General features: G+C 39.8%; 1 protein-coding gene across 1 annotated transcript in view; it reads right to left on the reverse strand.

Moving 5' to 3' along the window:
• Window positions 1–19,197, reverse strand: part of PARM1 (prostate androgen-regulated mucin-like protein 1) — a 109,710-nt gene that overhangs the window by 12,880 nt on the left and 77,633 nt on the right. Inside the window, exon 3 of the mRNA XM_056111444.1 lies at window positions 2,344–2,422. Within this exon, the coding sequence (XP_055967419.1) occupies window positions 2,344–2,422 (79 nt within the window). The remainder of the gene's footprint in view (window positions 1–2,343; window positions 2,423–19,197) is intronic.

Below are 19,197 nucleotides of genomic sequence, written 5' to 3' on the forward strand. Positions count from 1 at the left end.
ATACTTGACATGATCATTAGATTGACTGGTGCACACTGAGAATGAAGGTAGAGGATGATAGAGGCAGGTAGAGGGGGCAAGGTGTGTCCTCACTGTGCCTATGTGACTGTATTATCTTAGTGGCTCATTACTTGACTATAGCCAATCTTCACTCAGGCACTGTGTTCACAGATAAGATCTGAGTTTTCAAGGCTGGAGCGACAGCACAGTGGGTAGGGCGTTTGCTTTGAACGCAGCCGACCCGGATTCAATTCCCAGCATCCCATATGGAGTAACTCCTGAGTGCAAAGCCAGGAGTAACCCCTGTGCAATGCTGGATGTGACCCCCACCTCCCCCCACCCCCCAGAAAAAGATCTGAGTTCTCATTGAACTAAAATTTTAAGAGCAAGAGAGACAGACAAGCCAACAAATGTAAATAAAAAGTGCAAACAAAATAGCAGGGATGGCAACCAGGATAAAAAGACAGAGGGTCTTCGAATTACATCATGTTATTCGATATCATTTTGTCTAACTTTGAAGAGAGAAAACAAAATTGATTCTCAACAGGAGTCACTGTGTGGAGTTTGTCCACTCTCCCATATCTGTGTGCAGATTCTGTGAGTAACATGATTTCCTTCCACGTCCCAAGATGTTGATGACCAGTCTGGTGGTGTGTCTCAATGGTCCCAGTTGGTGTGAGTGTGCGAGGGAGCATACCCTGTGTTGGAAAGGCATCCTGCCCAGGGCTCAGTCCTGCTTTATTGTACTGAGATGCCAAGATAGGCTCTGGGCACTCTCATGATAAACTGGAACAAGCAGGTTGGAAAAATCAATGAATGGATGGATGAGAGGATGCAAATGACTGCAGAATATCCGCGGTGTTTGTGATCTTTATTTAGAAGTTTTCCTTTTTTGTGTGTGACTGAAAGTATGCCACAGGAACATAACTCTTGCTTTTTTTTTCAATTGGTCACTGGTCACCTTAGTCTCATTATACATCATTTTATTCATAAGTGCCATATCCAAGAGCCTATTGATAACAAAAAGTGAGGATTTAATGTAACGGAGGCACTAAGAGAATAAATTAACAAGAGGAGTGAGTGCTCCCCTGCAGAACGTGATGTGAAAACAGCCACTAAAAGAGGAAGAACTAGAAGGAACTGCATTTCAGGGAGACGGAACAAAAGACCCAAGGTTCTGGAGAGAAAAAGAACCTGGAGTGTTCGAAGAACTGCACAGAAGAGCAGTGAGCTGTGGATCAGTTACCAAGAGAAAAAGAGAGAAGAGGCAGCTGGGAATGGGTCATGAATGACAGTGAGGGCCAATCTAGAGTCACAAATTATTTTTAAGTGTGGGGCAAAGCCATTGTGGAGGTGAGTGATGGCGGGGGGGGGGGGAGGGAGAGCACAACAGTGTTCAGTACTTACTCATGGCTCTGTGCTCAGGGGTCACTCAATGCTCGGGGGTTCTTATATGGTATTGGGAATCAAACCTAGATCAACAGCATGTGAGACAAATGCCTTCAACCCCACTGGGGGTTTTTAAGGGAGGTTGTACGAGGGTCAGAAGTGCGTCCGCAAAGGATCTGGCTGACAGAGAAACATGTGTTGTAGGTCGAGTGACTATGTTCATCATGGCAGCACACGTCCTTCTGTCCCTTGTTACAGGCACTGCACGCATGGATAAATCAGACTGTCACCTGCTGTTTGGGGGTTTGTAGCTGAAGGTCACTGTGACTTTGAGACTTCGTGGTTTTACAGACAACAAAAGTGGGAACCTGTGGCGTATCCTAATGTTCTATTTGGCTAAGGAAAGTAAGAAATCAGCGAACATCTGGGATCACATTAACTTCATAAAACAAAATCTTTAAGCCAAACATATAGGAATGTAATCTCAAGGGGGAAAATAAATATATATTTTCAATATTTTGCAGAACCAGTGAAAAGCCTCATTGCAGACTGGGTACACAAATATGCATCAACATTCAGAAATCTGAATTTAAAAATCAGAGTACTCCCCTCTCCCCCAATTCATGGAGGAGGTAACTTGAGGTTCAGGAACCATGTGGCTTTCTCAGGGCGATGAGGTAAATTAAGGGCAGAGAGCCAAGGCCTCAGACTCCTGACTCAGGGTCATTTTCATCCCATTACCTCAGCACGCTGCATATTTCAGTCTATTCCTTCCATTTTGCCAAGGTTTCATCTATTCCCATCCAGTGTGATTACATGGGGCAGCTTCACTTCCCTGCCAGTTCTTCGGAGAGCTGAGATGCTTATCAACGCCAGAACTCCAAGCAGATAGCTCTCAGCCTGGGGCCCCACACAATGAAATTCTTTTTTTTGTGCAAGGGCAGTATGTCTCACCTGATCTTCAGATATGCGGCGACTCCAAACACCAACAACACCACAGCGATGACTGTCACTGTGATGGCTGCGATGCTGCCTGTGAAGGGGCGGAGCACAGGGGAGAGAGAACACCAAGGGCCGTTACTCGGTTATTCATTTCAAACTGTTTCAGAACCAGAATAAACGCAGGAGTTAATTCTGTTACCGACCAATCCTCATGTTGGGCGAGGCACAGTGAATGATCAATATTTATTAAGACCTTTTGCCAGGCCTGGAGTTTAGGGGACGGTTCACAATAATATTTGATTATAAACATGACATCAATCTATTGTTGCTGCCATTACTGCTCACAGGGTAGTGAATTTAAATATCCTGCAGTTCCATTTTCCCTCTCCTCCCCTCCCATCCTTTCCTTTCCCCTCCCCCTCGCCACCTTTTTTCCCCTCTCCCCTCCCTCACCTCCCCTTCCTTCTCCTCCCCTCCCTGCCCCTCCCCTCTTCTCTCCTCCATTTCCCTTCTCTCCTTTCCTTTCCTCTTTTCTCTTTCCTTCTTTTTCCTCTCCTCTATCTTTTTTGTCTCTCTCTCTGCCTCCACCCCCCCCTTCCTCCCTTTTTTCATTCTCTCTCTCTGTCTTTCTGTAGTTTTTGGCTTGTCTTTCAACTCTTGTAAAATAAGGGAAGGCTTAGGGTGTTTAATGCAACTATCACTACAAAGTAATGTGGCTGGATTTTAAAAAACCAGGACCATTGAGCTTGTTCAGTAGAGAGCACTTCAAAAGGGTCATTTGGAAGGATGTGCCTTCATTTTAATGATGCCATCAAATCAAAACATTTTCATTTATTTTATTATTTTAAGTACGGTTTGATAATGTTGTACTATATTTGGTAACTGTCCCCTCAAATTCTGTGGTGTAATTAACATATATTAATTTAAAAAGTCAATGATTTGATGATCTTCAGTTTGCAGAATAGGTTTACTTAACACCAATCACCTCAAATAATTTTGTGTTTTTCTGTGATGAAGTTTATATTTTGTTTCTGGGCCACACCCAGTAGGCTCGGATGACAATATGGGGTGCTAGGGATTGAACCCAGGTTGGCATGTGCAAGGCAAACACCCTACCGGATGTACTGCTGCTCCGACCTCCTGTGATGACATTTTAAAGATCTTTCAGAAACTTTCAAATAAACAGTGCGGTGCTAATAACAGTAGCCATGAATGTTGCGCATTATATCTTTAGAATTGACTTTTCTCATAACTAGAAGTCTGTATCTTTTGACAACCTTAATTAATTCCCCCCACCCACTTATACCTTTGGAAATCACCAATCTATTTTCTATGCATTTGATTTATTGTTTGAGATTCTACACAAAGGTAAGCTCATGCAGCATTTGGATGTTTTATTTTTTTCTGTATGACATTTCATTTAGATTATTTTAGTGTGTAATGTTTTGCTTTGGTTACTAACTCCTTATCTTTGAACTCACTATGAAACTTCCTCCCTTTATGTTTCATATTTTGATGCATATTAGGAGACATCTTTATATTATATGTATCATTGGACCGCTGTTACTTTACTTTTACTATTTTTGTCTTTAATCTTTATGGGACTACTTTTACTGTAGAGTTATATTTGCCAGTAAAATGTTTTATTTTGCATGTTTTCTCGTTTGTGCCATTTATTTTCTGTTGAAGTTTATTAAACATTACTTGCAAGGCTTGTTGAGTGGCAATGAATTTTGTTAGTTTTTGTTTATCTGGGAAGTTCTTAATATCTCCTTAAATTCTAAATGTTAACCTTATAGGTTTAAGAATTCTTGGTTATATATGTGTGTGTGGTGGTGTGTGTGTGTGGTGTGGTGTGTGTGTGTGTTTGTGTGTGTGTGTGTGTATCTAGCACTGTCCAGCACTGTCCTGTTGTTCATCGATTTGCTTGAGTGGGCACCAGTAATGTTTCCATTGTGAGATTTGTTGTTACTGTTTTTGGCATATTGAATACATCACGGGTAGCTCTTCAGGCTTTGCCATGCGGACAGAATACTCTCAGTAGCTTGCCGGACTCTCCGAGAGGAGCGGACGAATCGAACCCAGGTTGGCTGCGTGAAAGGCAAATGCCCTACCCGCTATGCTATTGCTCCAGTCCATATATATGTCTTGTAATGCTTGTCTAGTTTCTAAACTTTCTATTAAAAATTGCTTATGGTCTAAATGAGATTATTTTGCATGTGATAAGTTGCTTTTCTTTGTTTTTCATATCATCTTTAACTTTTGCCATTTTTAAACTAGGGCATCATGATTTAAAATAGTATTAATGTCAGTATTCAAGGTATACAATTTATGTACAAAATTATATACTGTAAGATACCATACCACCATCAGATAATTTTTACAATTTTAATGATATTGTGTTTCGGTGTGGATCTCTTTGGTTTTCTTTCATTTGATATTTGTTGGGTTTCCTGTACCTGGAAGTCTATTTCCTTTATAAGATTAGGAAATTTTTCAGACATTATTTCCTGAAAACATTTAATTATTTATTTTACATCTAGTGGGTCTATAATATGAACATGATTTCAACTGATATTGTTCCAGAAGTCTGTTATCTTCACCTTTTAAAATATCCTTTTACATTTTGTTGTTATGAATTTTATTGCTTTACTGTGGGACTCATGATTACTCTCCTCCACTTCATTCTGTCTTTCATAGGACCCCATATTAGTCCCATCAGTGGTATCATTGCATTCTTCAGCTCTGTAACTTCCATTTGTGTCTTCCATAAATTTTCTTGTTCACCTATTCACTATCCAAAATTGGCTAATATATTTATAGCCATTACTCCGAACTCTTTATCAGGCAGTTTGCCTATGTCCAATTCCTTTGTTTTCTTCCAGAGTTTTATCTTGCTCTCTCATCTGGGTCATGCTCCTCTGTCTCTTCATTATGCCAGATTTCCTGTCCTGGCTTATGTACATTAGATCACTTTACTGCCTGTCCTAATCCTGTAGGAATTGTCCTATGCAAGTGCTATCCCATGAAATCCAAGAACATTGTCCTCCACTTACTGCAGTCTCCTGTAGATGATTCCATATGTACTTGTAGAATTCCTGTGTCTGTGGAAGTCAGTGCAGTCTTCCTGCACTATACCTCCATCTTGACTTTAGCATAAAAACATCTTAAACCATAAGAAAAAAAAAAAACCAAAAACTCAATATGCAGTAAAACTCTTCTTTGGGAAACATGCCCAGTTTTCAGTCTTGAATGCTGACTTTGATTTTGTAGGGAATGAAGTTAATTTTGGTGGAAATATAAAGCCAAGTCTGGTAGGTAACACTACTTTTTGTTTGCAGAAATAACCAGGTGCAATTATAAAGTAACATTAATGTTTTATTGTTTGAAACCTAATTCCAAAGGCAACTATTAATGTGCAGTTAAAGAAATCTTTTGAGCATGTAGCCCTCTGAGAACAACCAAACTGTTTCCAAAAATTACAATTTGAAGCATAACACTCTTTTTGTGTGAGCTTGGACTATAAATGTATATAATTCAGGTCTGTTTCACCTTAGAAATTCCAAGAATTAATTGAATTTTTGTCCCCTCATAGGTAAAGTGACTTTTTGGCACTGAAACTGGTATTTGTGACCCCATTTACTGTTTGAGGCCACTGGGAAATTATTTACTACTTTAACAAATGAATGGAACTCTTAAACACCTTGGAAAAAGCATCAAAGATCTGGAGTCTAATTATAGTGCAATCATTATTAGCTTTTGTGTGGTTCCATCCATATTAGCTATGTGATTATGCTTTATTTACTTAAACCCACTCATGTACTACTCACCTGCATCAATGGAGAAAGAGGAATTGTCCTACCCTTCCACACAACACTGATGGTTTCAGTGAGCACTAAGCTAAAGTCCTCTCCAAAGGTATCACCCTGGACCAAACCTGTCTAGAATGTACCAGGTCTCAAAATGTGATGGATTTGTCCCACAGTTTTGGAGACTTGACATTTGTAGATTATTTTATATATATCTCTATATAAATATATATATTTATATATATATATATAAATATATATATCTATATATCTATATATATAGATATATATATCTATATATCTTTATATATCTCTATATTATTTTATATATATATAAATAATATATATATATTATTTTATATATATATCTCCCAAAATGAAAGCACCCATGATTCTCATGTTATAAATTTTGTACAACAGCCAAGGAGGTATATGGTAACACTGACACTAAGATGAAGTTTCTTATGTATAGAGGACTGATCATGTCATGCCAGTTAAGAACTTTTCACCATTCTGGGACCACACATTCCCATCCATCTCATTATTCCTAGAATCATTTACAGATAGTGTAATTATCAGTACCTTTTTACTCTCTTCCATTTTAAAGTGTAAAGGTTGGATTATGGCACCGAACGCTCAAATGCGCAGGCTGGATGAGAAGAGACTACTCTGGGTCACATCCTCTAGAAAACCTTCAGTCCTACATCAAAAGTCTGCACTTGGCTTCTCAGCCTCCAAACTGTGCTGAAATTAGAACACTGATAGCTTCTAACAGCTCTTTTAAGAACTTGTGAAATGAAGATTATTACTGCAAGCCAAACTGATAGAGTATTTTAAGATTTAAAAGATATGAAGGTTGTGCAAGTCAGTCCGGTGTTTTTTTTTTTATTAAAAAAAAACCCTGAAACTTTAATTAATTTCTCCCCTTTAAAAAAGTTGGAAAGAGAAAGCACAGAGCTGGTTTTCCTATGATGCCTGCCTTAGGGAGAGTTTACTATAGAAAATCGTAGGTTTGACCTTCTTCAGAGTTTTCCCCCTAACTCTAGGCAGTTGGATCTCCTCCAAGACCTTGATTTACTGAATTGATTTATATACCACCTCTTTCTAAAGATAAATCAGGCAGCTTCCCAACTCAAGTGCTGCCTTCTTTTCTCTCCTCTGCTCCCTTCTTTCTCTCTCTTCCCCTCCTCTTTTCACAGCAAGTGATAAAGTGACCCACTTACATGACAGTGGCTGTTGGAGCAACCCCCTTTATTTTTTTTAATAAGTATTCTCTGTATTTTAAAAAAAATTTTATTTATTTATTTATTAGTGAAACACCATGAGGTACAGTTATAGACTTACAAATTTTTGTGCTTGGGTTTCAGTTATACAATGATTGAGTACCAATCCCTCCACCAGTGCCCATTCTCCATCATCACTGATCCCAGTATCCCTCCCCCCCCCATCCCTCCCATCCCACCCACCCTATGTAGCAGGGCATTCCCTTTTGTTCTCTCTCTCCTTTTGGGTGTTGTGGTTTGCAAAAGAGGCATTGAGTGGCAATCATGTTCGGTTTATAGTCTACTTTCAGCATGCATCTCCCATCCTGGGAGGATCCTCCCAATACCCTTTATTTGGTGTTCCCTTCTCTATCTGAGCTTCCTTTTCCCCTAGTATGTGTGGCTGGCCTCCAAGTCATGGAGAAAAATTCCTGGTACTAATCTCGGCCATTTCTGACAACCCCCTTCTTTAAATAGGGTCTCTCCAGGTCAGCTTTTCTGTTTCACAGAGGATACCCTCCATGGCTAGAGTTCCTTGAAGGCAGAGAAGCAAAGGGACCCTTTGCCCAACAGGAGGCCAGAATTCAGGAGGCCCTAGAGCCTGCACTACATATTCAGATCTCCTCACTGACTATCCTGCCACCTCTCACTCTTCTCAGAGGGTGCCAACCTTGGGAGCCAAGGTCCTCAGTAGGGCACCATCAGGAGCCCAAACAAGAGTGTGACCATTCTGAGCTGGCCTTTTGGAAGCAGCCGGAACCTAATCCAGCACCGTCCTGTGCTGTGGGCCACCATGTTTTGAGCTAGGGAGGGGCTACTGAGACATCTTTCACACAGCTTTATTTGGTAACTGAGAAAGTTTGATTTTCTCCTCCTGAAAACAACATCACTTCCTGCCCCTGAGTTCCGTTTAAATTAGAACAGAATTCCCCCTTTTGTTCTACTTATTCTTTCTTTTTAAAAAAATGGTGTAGAGAGAGAGGAAATCAAGGTGGGCCTGGTCAGAGCAGGATTGATGCTGCGAAGAACAGATGGACACTTGGTGTGAACTGCCAGTAGGGGATAGGAAGATGGCGGGCATCTCTTATCTTTTTGGCTGAGATTTTTTTTTTGCTTTTTTTGGGTCATATCCGGCGATGCATAGGGGTTACTCCTGGCTCTGCGCTCAGGAATTACCCCTGGAAGTGCTCAGGGGACCATATGGGATGCTGGGAATTGAACCCGGGTCAGTCGTGTACAAGGCAAATGCCCTGCCCGTTGTGCTATTGTTCCAGCCCCTGGTTGGGATTTTTTAGTTACAGACTATTTTACTCATGAAGGAAAGTTCTGGAGTCAGGAGAAATTAAGAGAGAATTGGAGGAAACTTCTCTATATACTGTAGTGGCCAACATGCAGAAATATTGATTGTGCTAGCACATCCAACTGCACCAACTTGTTCTGCTCAACCAGAGGGGTGGTGAAGGTTTTTGAGCCAAAGCCTCCCAAATTTAGGGGCTTTCAAAGGACTGAGAATTCTAAGGACACCATTTTACCATTAAAAGAATCCTGGAAAAGAGTACAGAGACTAAAGAATAACCATAGCTGCATTTAAATGATTAAAGAATAATCAAAGCTTCATGCTTGCTTCAGCATAGCATGATATCAAGAACTCTAAGGTACCGTCATACATGGATCTCTCCACGAGAGGCCTGGAGTTATACACATTTCATAGAAGAGAAAGTATAGGTTCAGAGAGATTAAGATAGTGATTCAGATTTGACTGTCTGATAAATGACTAAGCTGACATTCAACCCAAGGCTATTTCATTCTAGGCTTTGCATTTTTTAAAAATCATTAATATATTGGTGATGTTCTCCAATCCGTGTCTTAAATCAGCTAACTGCTAATCTTAGTTCCAGGTCTACTTACCTCAATCCTTCCAAGCAAACTCAGTAATCTGTCCCTAACCTCCAGCTTTCCTTGACTATTTCCATGATTTACAGCTCTGGTTTAAATACAGTGCAGTCCCTAGCTAGAGTCTCCACAGACTCCCAAGCTAGGGAGAATTATATCAGAAATATAAGTGAACAGTTAGATGATATCTTTGAAGTAGTATGAGCAAGCAAAATCCCAGAAGGCCAAGCTTCTAGTGGATGCCTGGTCTGCTTTGCCTTTGTTCTGAGCACCAGGAAGTCTTAGAACAAACTTTAGCATCCTTTTCAAAGGCCTGTCTCACACCTGCCTCTCCTAGCAGACAAGTCCCTTCTCTTTATCACATTCCTTTCTTTTAACTACAAGATATTTTCTCCAAACCCTCAGATGAAGATTTGCTGGTACCAAACCCTCCCGCACCTGACCTCAGACTGTCCGACTATCTTCCAGAACTTAGCAATATTTGCAAAGCTCAAAGAGCCCTCTGGGGACCCTTGTCAATGAGGGATTTTTCTTATTTTCCCCTTTTAAACATAAAAGAAACATTTAATCTGACCTCTGGAGGAAAACTTGCTAGTTGTATACAAAATGAGAATATTAAGATGTGATGGGGTAAACCCAAAGAGCCTTAGGGGAAAAGGAGCTTTATTAGGTTCTTGAAAAATGTTAGAATTGTTTTGAGAGAGCTGGAGGTGGAGGAAGTGATGGAGGAAACTTCTAGGGGTGAAGCAAAGGGGAGAGTCTTGCTGTGTCTGTAGATGTCCCTGAACGAAATTATCCTTGGAAAGTTTACAATCAGCTTATTCAGAAGGGCCTTGCATGTACTTGGAGGAAGTTCTGGGTAAATGTATGCCTCCGATCTATTTTGAGAAGAGTATTTAACAAACCTCTTGACTGTTTTTCAATATTCTTGCTCGTTTCTTTCCTCTTCCTGCTCCAGAAATTGGGCAAGAAATTGAGAGGAGAAGCAGGTGGCCACTTCAGAGTGTGTGGAAGGTCACTGAGAGGAAAGGAACATTTTGTCTCCATCAAATTTGCATTAAAAGCATGTATCTGTACATGGAGGAGGGACGTGGAGAAGGCAAGAACAGGACTTGGAGTTGGCATCCATGTGAACCTGAGTCTCTGTTTGTTAGTCTAGGAGAAGGTTCTTTCTTATTTATAGCAAGAGTCACTCATCACATCTTTGCTCTGAACAACACTGATTAGACTAATAAGTAATGACTATAATGACGTAGCAACTGACCATTCTTTTTTTTTTTTGTTACTCAGGGTCATGACCTGTTTAACTATTAGCACTTATTTTGATTCATGTCATCCCGATAAGTAGGTATTTTCGCTATCTTCATTTTACAGACAATAAACTGAGATCAGTACTTTAAAGAATGGCATTGGAGTTGGTGAAAGAGCTCAGGGGGTTCTAGCTATCTGACCTTACACGTGCAAGGTCCTAAATTCCAAGCCTGGTAGGGAATTTATGTTATGGAATTTCATACCTAAATTTAGGTCTGAAATTTCATATTCCACAACGCCCAACTACCACTGGCTGGAGTCCTGGAAACTTCTCGGCAATGGTAGGCCATAGTGTGGAGTCTGCTGACCCAAGAAGTGCTGCGAGCGGTCGTCAAGCCCTCAGAGCACTGCTTGAGAATCCACCCACACTCAATAAGAAAAAATTAAAGGGTCCAGAGTCTGTTATCCACCAGGCACCTATGCTCTTGTTCTAGCATTTGGGCTAACCACACGGAGAGTTCTGCTGAATGTTACACACTATAGATTAAATAACCCAAATGTTTAATTAAATAACCAAAGTTTATGGTTGTATTTCATTTGGGGTATGTCTTTATGTATGCATGTGTGTTTAGGTGATGTGGGCAGAAAGTGAAAATAAAACCTCAGCTCTTTTATTTATTTATTTATTTATTTATTTTTACTTTTTTATTGAATCATTGTGAGATAGACCCTTACAAAGCTGTTCATGATTACATTTCAGTCATACAGTGTTCCAACACCCATTCCGCCACCAGTGGACATTTCCCAGCACCTGTGTCTCCAGGTCCCTCATATCACCCACCCCCACCCCCCTCCCCTTGCCTGCCTCTATGGCAGGTGCTTTCTTTCTCTCTCTTTCTCTCTTTCTCTCTCTCTCTCTCTCTCTCTCTCTCTCTCTCACTCGCTCTCTCGCGCGCCCTCTCTCCCTCCTTTTGGGCACTACAGTTTGCAATATTGATACTGAAAGGTATCAAAAATATTTCTTTACCTACTTTTAACACTCAGATCATGTCCAGTGTGATCATTTTCGCTATTACTGTCATACTGGTCTCTTCTTTATCTTACCTACCCTCTGCCCCACCCCCACAAGCTTGTTGTTAGTTCCAACATTGACCAGTCCTCCTAGCCTCCTAGCCCCTGTTTTTCCTGGCCATGGATTTTAGTCTTCTAATATATATATATATCACAAATGAATGCAGTCATTCTATATCTCTCCCTCTCCTAACTCATTTCATTCAGCATCATACTCTCCATGTCCATCCATTTATAGGCAAATTTCATTACTTTATTTTTCCTAAGAGCTTCATAGTATTCCATTGTGTTGATGTGCCATAGTTTCTTTATCCATTCATCTGTTCTTGGGCACTCAAAACCTCAGCATCTGGGCTGTTGTTAGGGAGGTGGATCCTGGTTGACCATCACTGAGAGTAAATTTGGTCTCTGATGTTGGATTGTGCACGGATTTCCCTCCTGTTCAGACTCCCACTGTTTTTCACTCAGGTGAAGCTAAATTTATAATCTCTGACCCTATTTCAATCCTCATAGGTTGCTTTTAAGAAAACTACATGAGCTTTTCTTGAGCTAGGGCAGCGCAGTATATGGAAAACATCAGGCCAAGGCTCTGGGACTTTTGCTACCCAGAAGGACAGCTCTATATTAGGCCCAATGAGCCATGACAGGGGAGCAAAGAAAGAGAGGCAGTAGGTAAAATGAGACAGAAGATACCAAACTGTATTTCTATCTTTCCCTGTAGATGTCTGTGAAATCTGGAGCAATCTTGGGAAGAAGGGAGAATGAAACAGTTTCTTAAAGGATGGACAGGCTTGAACAGATGGAAATGAAGTCTTGGGTTAAAAAGTGGCTAGACTGTCATTAGGACCAGGAATTTTACTCCATGGCTTGGAGCCCAGATGCACACTCTAGGGGTAAAGGCAGCTCAGATAGAGAAGGGAGCACCAAATAAAGGGTGTTGGGAAGATCCGCCCAGGATGGGAGATGCATACTGAGAGTAGAATATAGACCGAACATGATTGCCACTCAATTCCTCTTTTGCAAACCACAGCACAGAGGCAGGGTGGGATGGGGGAATAAGGGGTGGGAGGGATACTGGGATTGGTGGGGGTGGAGAATGGGCACTGGCGGAGGGATGGGTACTTGGTCATTGTATAACTGAAACCCAAGCACAAAAATTTGTTAGTCTACAACTGTACCTCATGGTGTTTCACTAATGAAAATTTAAGGGAAAAAAGTGGCTAGAGGGGAACGTATTTAATATCTTCTGTAAGGATGATCTCTGAGTTTGGATACAGAAGCACCTCAACTGGGTTCTATCTTTAGGAGATTTTTCTTACTCATTAGGGCTGAAGAAAGGATGGAGGAAGACTGTTGAGACCTTTGTGAAGTCTTGATTCAAGGGATCAAAGACTAGGATCTTGAGGAATTAACTACTTACTTATGGTCACACTTAACAGAGATGATAAAACCAGAGAACTTTTTACACAGAAGGTTGTAAAAAAAATTAATGAGGACTCAGGGCCCTATAGTGGGACACTTGGGACCAAACCATGGAAAATTCTAAAATACAGATATAATATTTGGGTTTTGAAGTGTGGGAGATAGTACCATGAAGGTATTTGGGGCAGAAGGATGATTTGAAAGAATCTCCTGGAGTTCAAATTTCTCTTGGAAATCATCATAATGACATCTGCACCATGAACCCTTGTTGCTATTTTTTTAAATAAAAGTTTGACTTTTCACTTTATATGTCAGAGCTGAGTAAATTTATTAAAATATATAGTTAAAAATAAAATAAAAATATAGCCAATATTAACATATGCTGCTGAGTTATTATATATGTGTGTATATGTACCAGACACATATATGCAAAGTGCAGCTATACTAATGGTTTCATGTGGGTTGCTTTCCAAGATCTCTAGTCTAAATTTCCCTGAAACCAAGGAAACCAAGTGTGCCTCTTTATTTATCTAGGATAAACATAAATCAATTATACTGATTTCTTGTGAAAGTAGAGCTAGTTTTTATTGGACTTTAGTAGAACTTATTATGAAAAAGTAAAGCTCCTTTAATAGGCATATAGCTTGCATACAAATGTTTTTAATTAACACAACCTACATTAGTTTCAGTAAATTGATCCTTCTCACTACCTCTCCCCTAAAGTCTTTAAATCATTAAATTACTGCTTACTCATTTCTTCACATAGAGTGGCAAAGATGAACTTTATCCAAATAAGTAAAAAAAAAAAATGCCACAAGTAAAATCTTTCATCTAAAGCTTGTACTCTAATCTAAAAGCTACTTAACAGGCAGGATTGGTTATTGGAAAGTCCTGGGACTCAAACATTGGGGGACTTTCCAACTTTTCCAACTTTTTCCATTTCCAGTAATTGGAGGATACAAGTCTTGGGATTAGCTTTGCTTTTGTCTAAAAATCATTTACCCACTCAAGTAGTGTAGCTCATCACATACACCAGAAATATTAATCTCTCTTGAGATCGTAAAATATTTGCATTGCCCAAGTTGAGTGCTTGTTTCCTTCTCATATGCTTTTCTTTCATGAGGTCACAGCAGTTTTACCATCAGGACACAGGGATTAAGGGTTTGCATTTACGACACTCAAAGGCACACAAGGACAGTATTGGATGCCATGGAGCTAAAGTACCATTTCACTTACAATCACCATCTTTCCTTGTACAAAGGAGGCCTCTCCTCCAACTGAGATTTATTATAACAAACTGTTAAGCTTTCTGGGTCCCAGGTCCCCTTTGATACCTGTAATGACTAAACTGGAATTTTAAGAACAGAAAATGATGATTCTCATTCACTCTCTCCATAGCATTATGGGAAGACATTCACTTACTCTACAGCAGCTTCCAGCCCATATCACAGAAGATTCTTCTTCACTCAGGCACTCCTCAGACCAAACAGCTTGCCCCAAATGAGAATTCCTCTTGAAATATGGGTGACCCCTACATCTGAGTGCTATTAACAGAATCTCCTTAAGACTGCTCTAACTCAGTCTTGGCTTAACAAGAGTTCTCTGGGGACTTATGTTGTATTTTGCCAGGAACAGTAATAAAATCCTTAAGAAAAACAATTCTGGTCATAAGTCAAAGCTGCTATCATTTCTGCAGCTACCCTGTGCCTGGTGCTGAGCTAGCATAATTGGGTAAGTATCTCTATGCTGGAATTTAGAAAATAAGCCTTCTAAGCAGTTAACAAAACTCTGATGAACTAGATAGTAGGCAGAAATGGAAAGCGGTCACTGAGTCTGGATTTCTCAAACCCATACCTCTCTATTTTCTCTAAATGCTTTGTCCAGCATGAAATAAAATGCAAAGGTCTCACTCTCAGGCTAGGAATATCTTGCCCAGAAAAGCACAAAATCTAAGCCAAAACCTTGGATTTAGAGATCTGAACCAACTGGGGCAATGGAAATGCTTGTGGATCTCAAGTCAAGTTTTGATTTTATCCTGATCATAACCAATGGAATAATGCAATGTTTTGGTGAGAGAAAAGTCTACACAGCTTCAATGAACTAATCTCTTAAGTGTATAGATAATGAAATGAAGGGTTATAGACATTTAAAGATTAAGATCAGGTTCCATCAGTGGAAAAGTTGGGACTTGATTCTTTTAACGCCTGATTTGCACTCTCAAAGTTTGCATCACTTGGCTACTTCAAAGCACTGGCAGTTGAGGTAGTAAGCATGGGCAAGGTCTCAGCCTTTCCTCGAAGGCAATGTTTGCAAAATTAAAACACTTCCATACCAATCTCCTGTGTTTTGCCACACCCATATCCACTATACTGTTACTATTTAATTTTTTCCTAGGTATTACATATAGTTTAACTTAAATGGTAGTAGCTATACAATCATGAATTCAATGTGTTCTTTGACCCTTTTTTTCCAAATGCACATAAAAGCAAAAATAGTTTTAATTGGAGCCAAAAAGAACTCATCACCATAGAAACTTAAGCCCTTCATAGGAAAACTGCTTACAGAGACATGGTATTTATCTATTTACAGAAAGATGAGATGCTGCATGTACTGGCTCCTCAAGTGCTGAATTGGGGGTCAACCAGCTGACAGAGACCGGAAGAGATGAAATTTAGGGCCAGAAGACCAGTGTCTCACATGCCATTGCTCTAGGGAATATGGTAAGTTCATGAAGACTGAAAAGGTGTGACAAGGGAGAGACAACTGTACAGATTCACTTACTTTTGGGGCTAAGTGAATACACAAAAAAACACAGTTCACTTTTAGGTCCATGATGCTAAGGCTTGATGTCTGTCCCTTAAAATGCTCCCTGTACATGTCTACCTTTTCTCTTGCTTTGGACAGATTTGCCAAGCCCAGCTGACTTATTACAGATTTTGTTTTGTTTGGGGGCTACACCCAGCAATGCTCAGGTCTTAGTTCTGGCTCGGGATCACTCTTATGTGATCACTCCGGGATCACTCTTGGCAGGCTTAGGGGATCAGATGGGTTGCTGGGGATGAAACCCGGGTGAGCTGTATTCAAGGTAAATGCCCTACCTTTTACATTATCACTCCAGCCCCATCATAGCTGTTTTAACATGACTGTCTATAAAGAAGTGAAATCAGTGAAAATGAATTATAACTTCTACTGGGTTAAAAGAACCAAATGTTGATAGAGGATGGTGGGTAGGTTGGAGAGATTTGTGAGATACAGACCCAACCCAAACAGACCATAAAAATTCTTTCTTATTTATCCTGGATAAGGTGAATTTTTCTTCTCCTTTTCTGAAAATTCCGATCTACAGAGTAAATGGCCAGATCTGGCATATTAACCTACCTATCTCCTTTAACTAGTATTTGCAGATACTCCCATTTGGCAGTCAAATCAGAGAGGAAAAGGAATTCTCACTAACCCTTTTGTCTTGTATCTTTAACGCAGTAAGCACTGGGACTGTCAAAAATAAATTAATGAGTAAACTAACCCCTCCTCTCGCTTCGGGGTGGAGGGGGTTGGGGGGGAGTGGAAATTCCCTGGGGGGTTTCTAGTTTGGGGCAGGAAGAGGCAAGTATATTCAGAGATGTAAACCTTCTGGGATCTCTGACTTTCAATATTAATTACTAGCTTTCTGATATTAACTCTGAAGTTATTACTTTTTAAATGTCATGTAGAAGAGCGTCTTGTTTAACACTATTTTGCTCAAGAGCTGTTATTTAGCTTTGTGAGCACTGGAGAAGATTTTACTCCATCTTCTTTCTCTTTGGTATTTCAGTGTTGGCAATGAGGCATGACTTTGGATAAAGAAATATGGAGGAAGGAATATAAATCAGAAAGGTTGACCAAGGTTCCTTCAGAGATCCTTCTCTGTAGGAGAAGCCTCAGATTTAGGGGAGAAAAGTTTCTACCATTCCATTAGCCTGAGCAAGTAAGATCTTCCACTCTGGCGTTTTCCTGATTCAAAGGACATAAGCAAGAAGGAAAGGCATTCTCAGGGCTGGAGATGTGTCCTAGCCCTATTTGCCAAGTATAGTGAAACTTGACCTGTTTTTATTTTGGAATATGGTTAGGGAAAAAGAATCACAATTTCATGTCCCCTGCCCCAACAACTTAGTCAAGGACAACAATATCAGTACAGTTACTACAACGCAAGGACACAGGTATATCCATGGAACCATTAGTCACTGCAGCTTTGTCTTCCTGAAATTAATCACCAAGCCCAGGTTGGAATTGACTTTTATTAAACATTTTTTGTTTGTTTGTTTTGTTTTGCTTTTTGGGTCACACCCAGTGATGCTCAGGAGTTACTCCTCTTCTGCACTCAGGAATTACTCCTGGTGATGCTCAGGGGACCAGATGGGATGCTGGGAATTGAACCCAGGTTGGCCACGTGCAAGGCAAACACCCTACCCGCTGTGCTATCACTCCAACTCCTGGAATTGACTTTTAGATGCTGTATTTGGTCAAGTTAAAATTTCTTCCAAACTCAAAAGTTTTAGAGTTAAAAACTTGGGAAAGAAAGTTATTTTCAAAGTGATTTCAGTCATTCATCTATCATCATCTACTCAAAAGGCAAGTGGGACATCAATGAAATCATAAGATTTCAGCTTTTATATCTTGCCTCTCCCCTAAAATTTATTTTTCTACAGATAGAATATTTTCTCTGTTAATTATTTGCATTTTTCCAAGGAGTTCCCAGGTTTCATGCAAATTTTCCTATAAAAAATGTGAATCAATTGATTTTTCTTTCATATGTTTTTGGATTATCATTGCCTGTTCCTTGTTATGGGTTTTTATTACTAAATTTTCTAAGTATATTAACCTTTAGTGAATTTTTTAGTGTTTTACAAGCATTCTATATATCTAGAATGTATATCTAGAATATATATATACATTGTAAATATGTATATATGTATTATGCACTGTAGAGTCAGGAATCTAACTACAATGATAGCCAACATTGATTTAATGTTAATTATGGAAGGGATGCTTCATACACTCATATATTTGATATTTGTCTCATTTAATCCATTCACTTTACTTCAAGGAGTCAAAAACACAATGTAGTCATAGTTTCCATCCTCTGAGAGCAATGGTTTGATGGCCCAAGATGAGCCATATCTTACACATCACCTTTCTCTCTTCATAAAACAAACAACAACTGAAAAAATCAAAATCAAAACTTGTTTCTTTCAAGTTGCTACTTTCAGAGCACTTCCGCTACCACTGCTTTTCTTCCACCAGGTCACCCCACCCTGACAGCCTGTTGGCAGCACTTGGCTTCCAACATAAGCCACGCATGAACCTCATTTTGAAAGCACCTCTAGAAGCCATTGATCCTCTCCCAGTTTTTCATTTCTACTGACTTGGTAGGATGACTGTTGTGGAAGAATCAATGGACTGAGTGTCAGCCAGGAGTACTTCAATTGGGTCCTGACTGAACCACTCAATTGAGAAATGGTCAATCTGTCCAGGAGAGAAGTGACTGACTTATTCATGGTAAGATGCCTGGCTCAGAGTCAAATTAAAAGCAACAGAACTGAAGAGCTGGGCTACAGAACTAAGCTTATCCTGACAACGGGGGGAAGGGGGGGTCAGGAGGGGAGGGACACTCAAGCAATGGGGGGAAGCAGACAGGCTGCTGGAATATGTTGTGTTAGAATGTTGCATGCATGAAACCCTATCATAAATAATATTATAAATCCCCATTACTAAAACAAAAATTTTAATTGTTGAAGATACTAGGTATTCTTCATTATAATAAATATATAAATACTAGTAGCATCAGTAATTATCACTTCACTTAATCACTTAACTTCCCGCTAGTCGTCGATTTGCTCGAGCGGGTGCCAGTAACGTCTCCATTTGTCCCTGTCGTGTGCTAGTGTAGCCCAATGGCATCTGTTCGCTCTGGGAACATGAAGAGCCTCAAACCGATCTCAACTGATCTCATTCATCAGTAATTATAATACCAAAATAATAATAGTAATAATGATATCAATATTAAGTAATAAAAAGTAAAATAAGTCACTTTCATTAACTGAGTCAATGCTCAATGGCCATTAGATAAATTTACTGCCTCTTTGAAATTTACAATTACTCTTCCATAAACTATCCATCTC

This window comes from Sorex fumeus, unplaced genomic scaffold, assembly GCF_029834395.1.
Source record: "Sorex fumeus unplaced genomic scaffold, SorFum_2.1 ptg000013l, whole genome shotgun sequence".
In the NCBI taxonomy this organism is placed as follows: Eukaryota; Metazoa; Chordata; class Mammalia; order Eulipotyphla; family Soricidae; genus Sorex; species Sorex fumeus.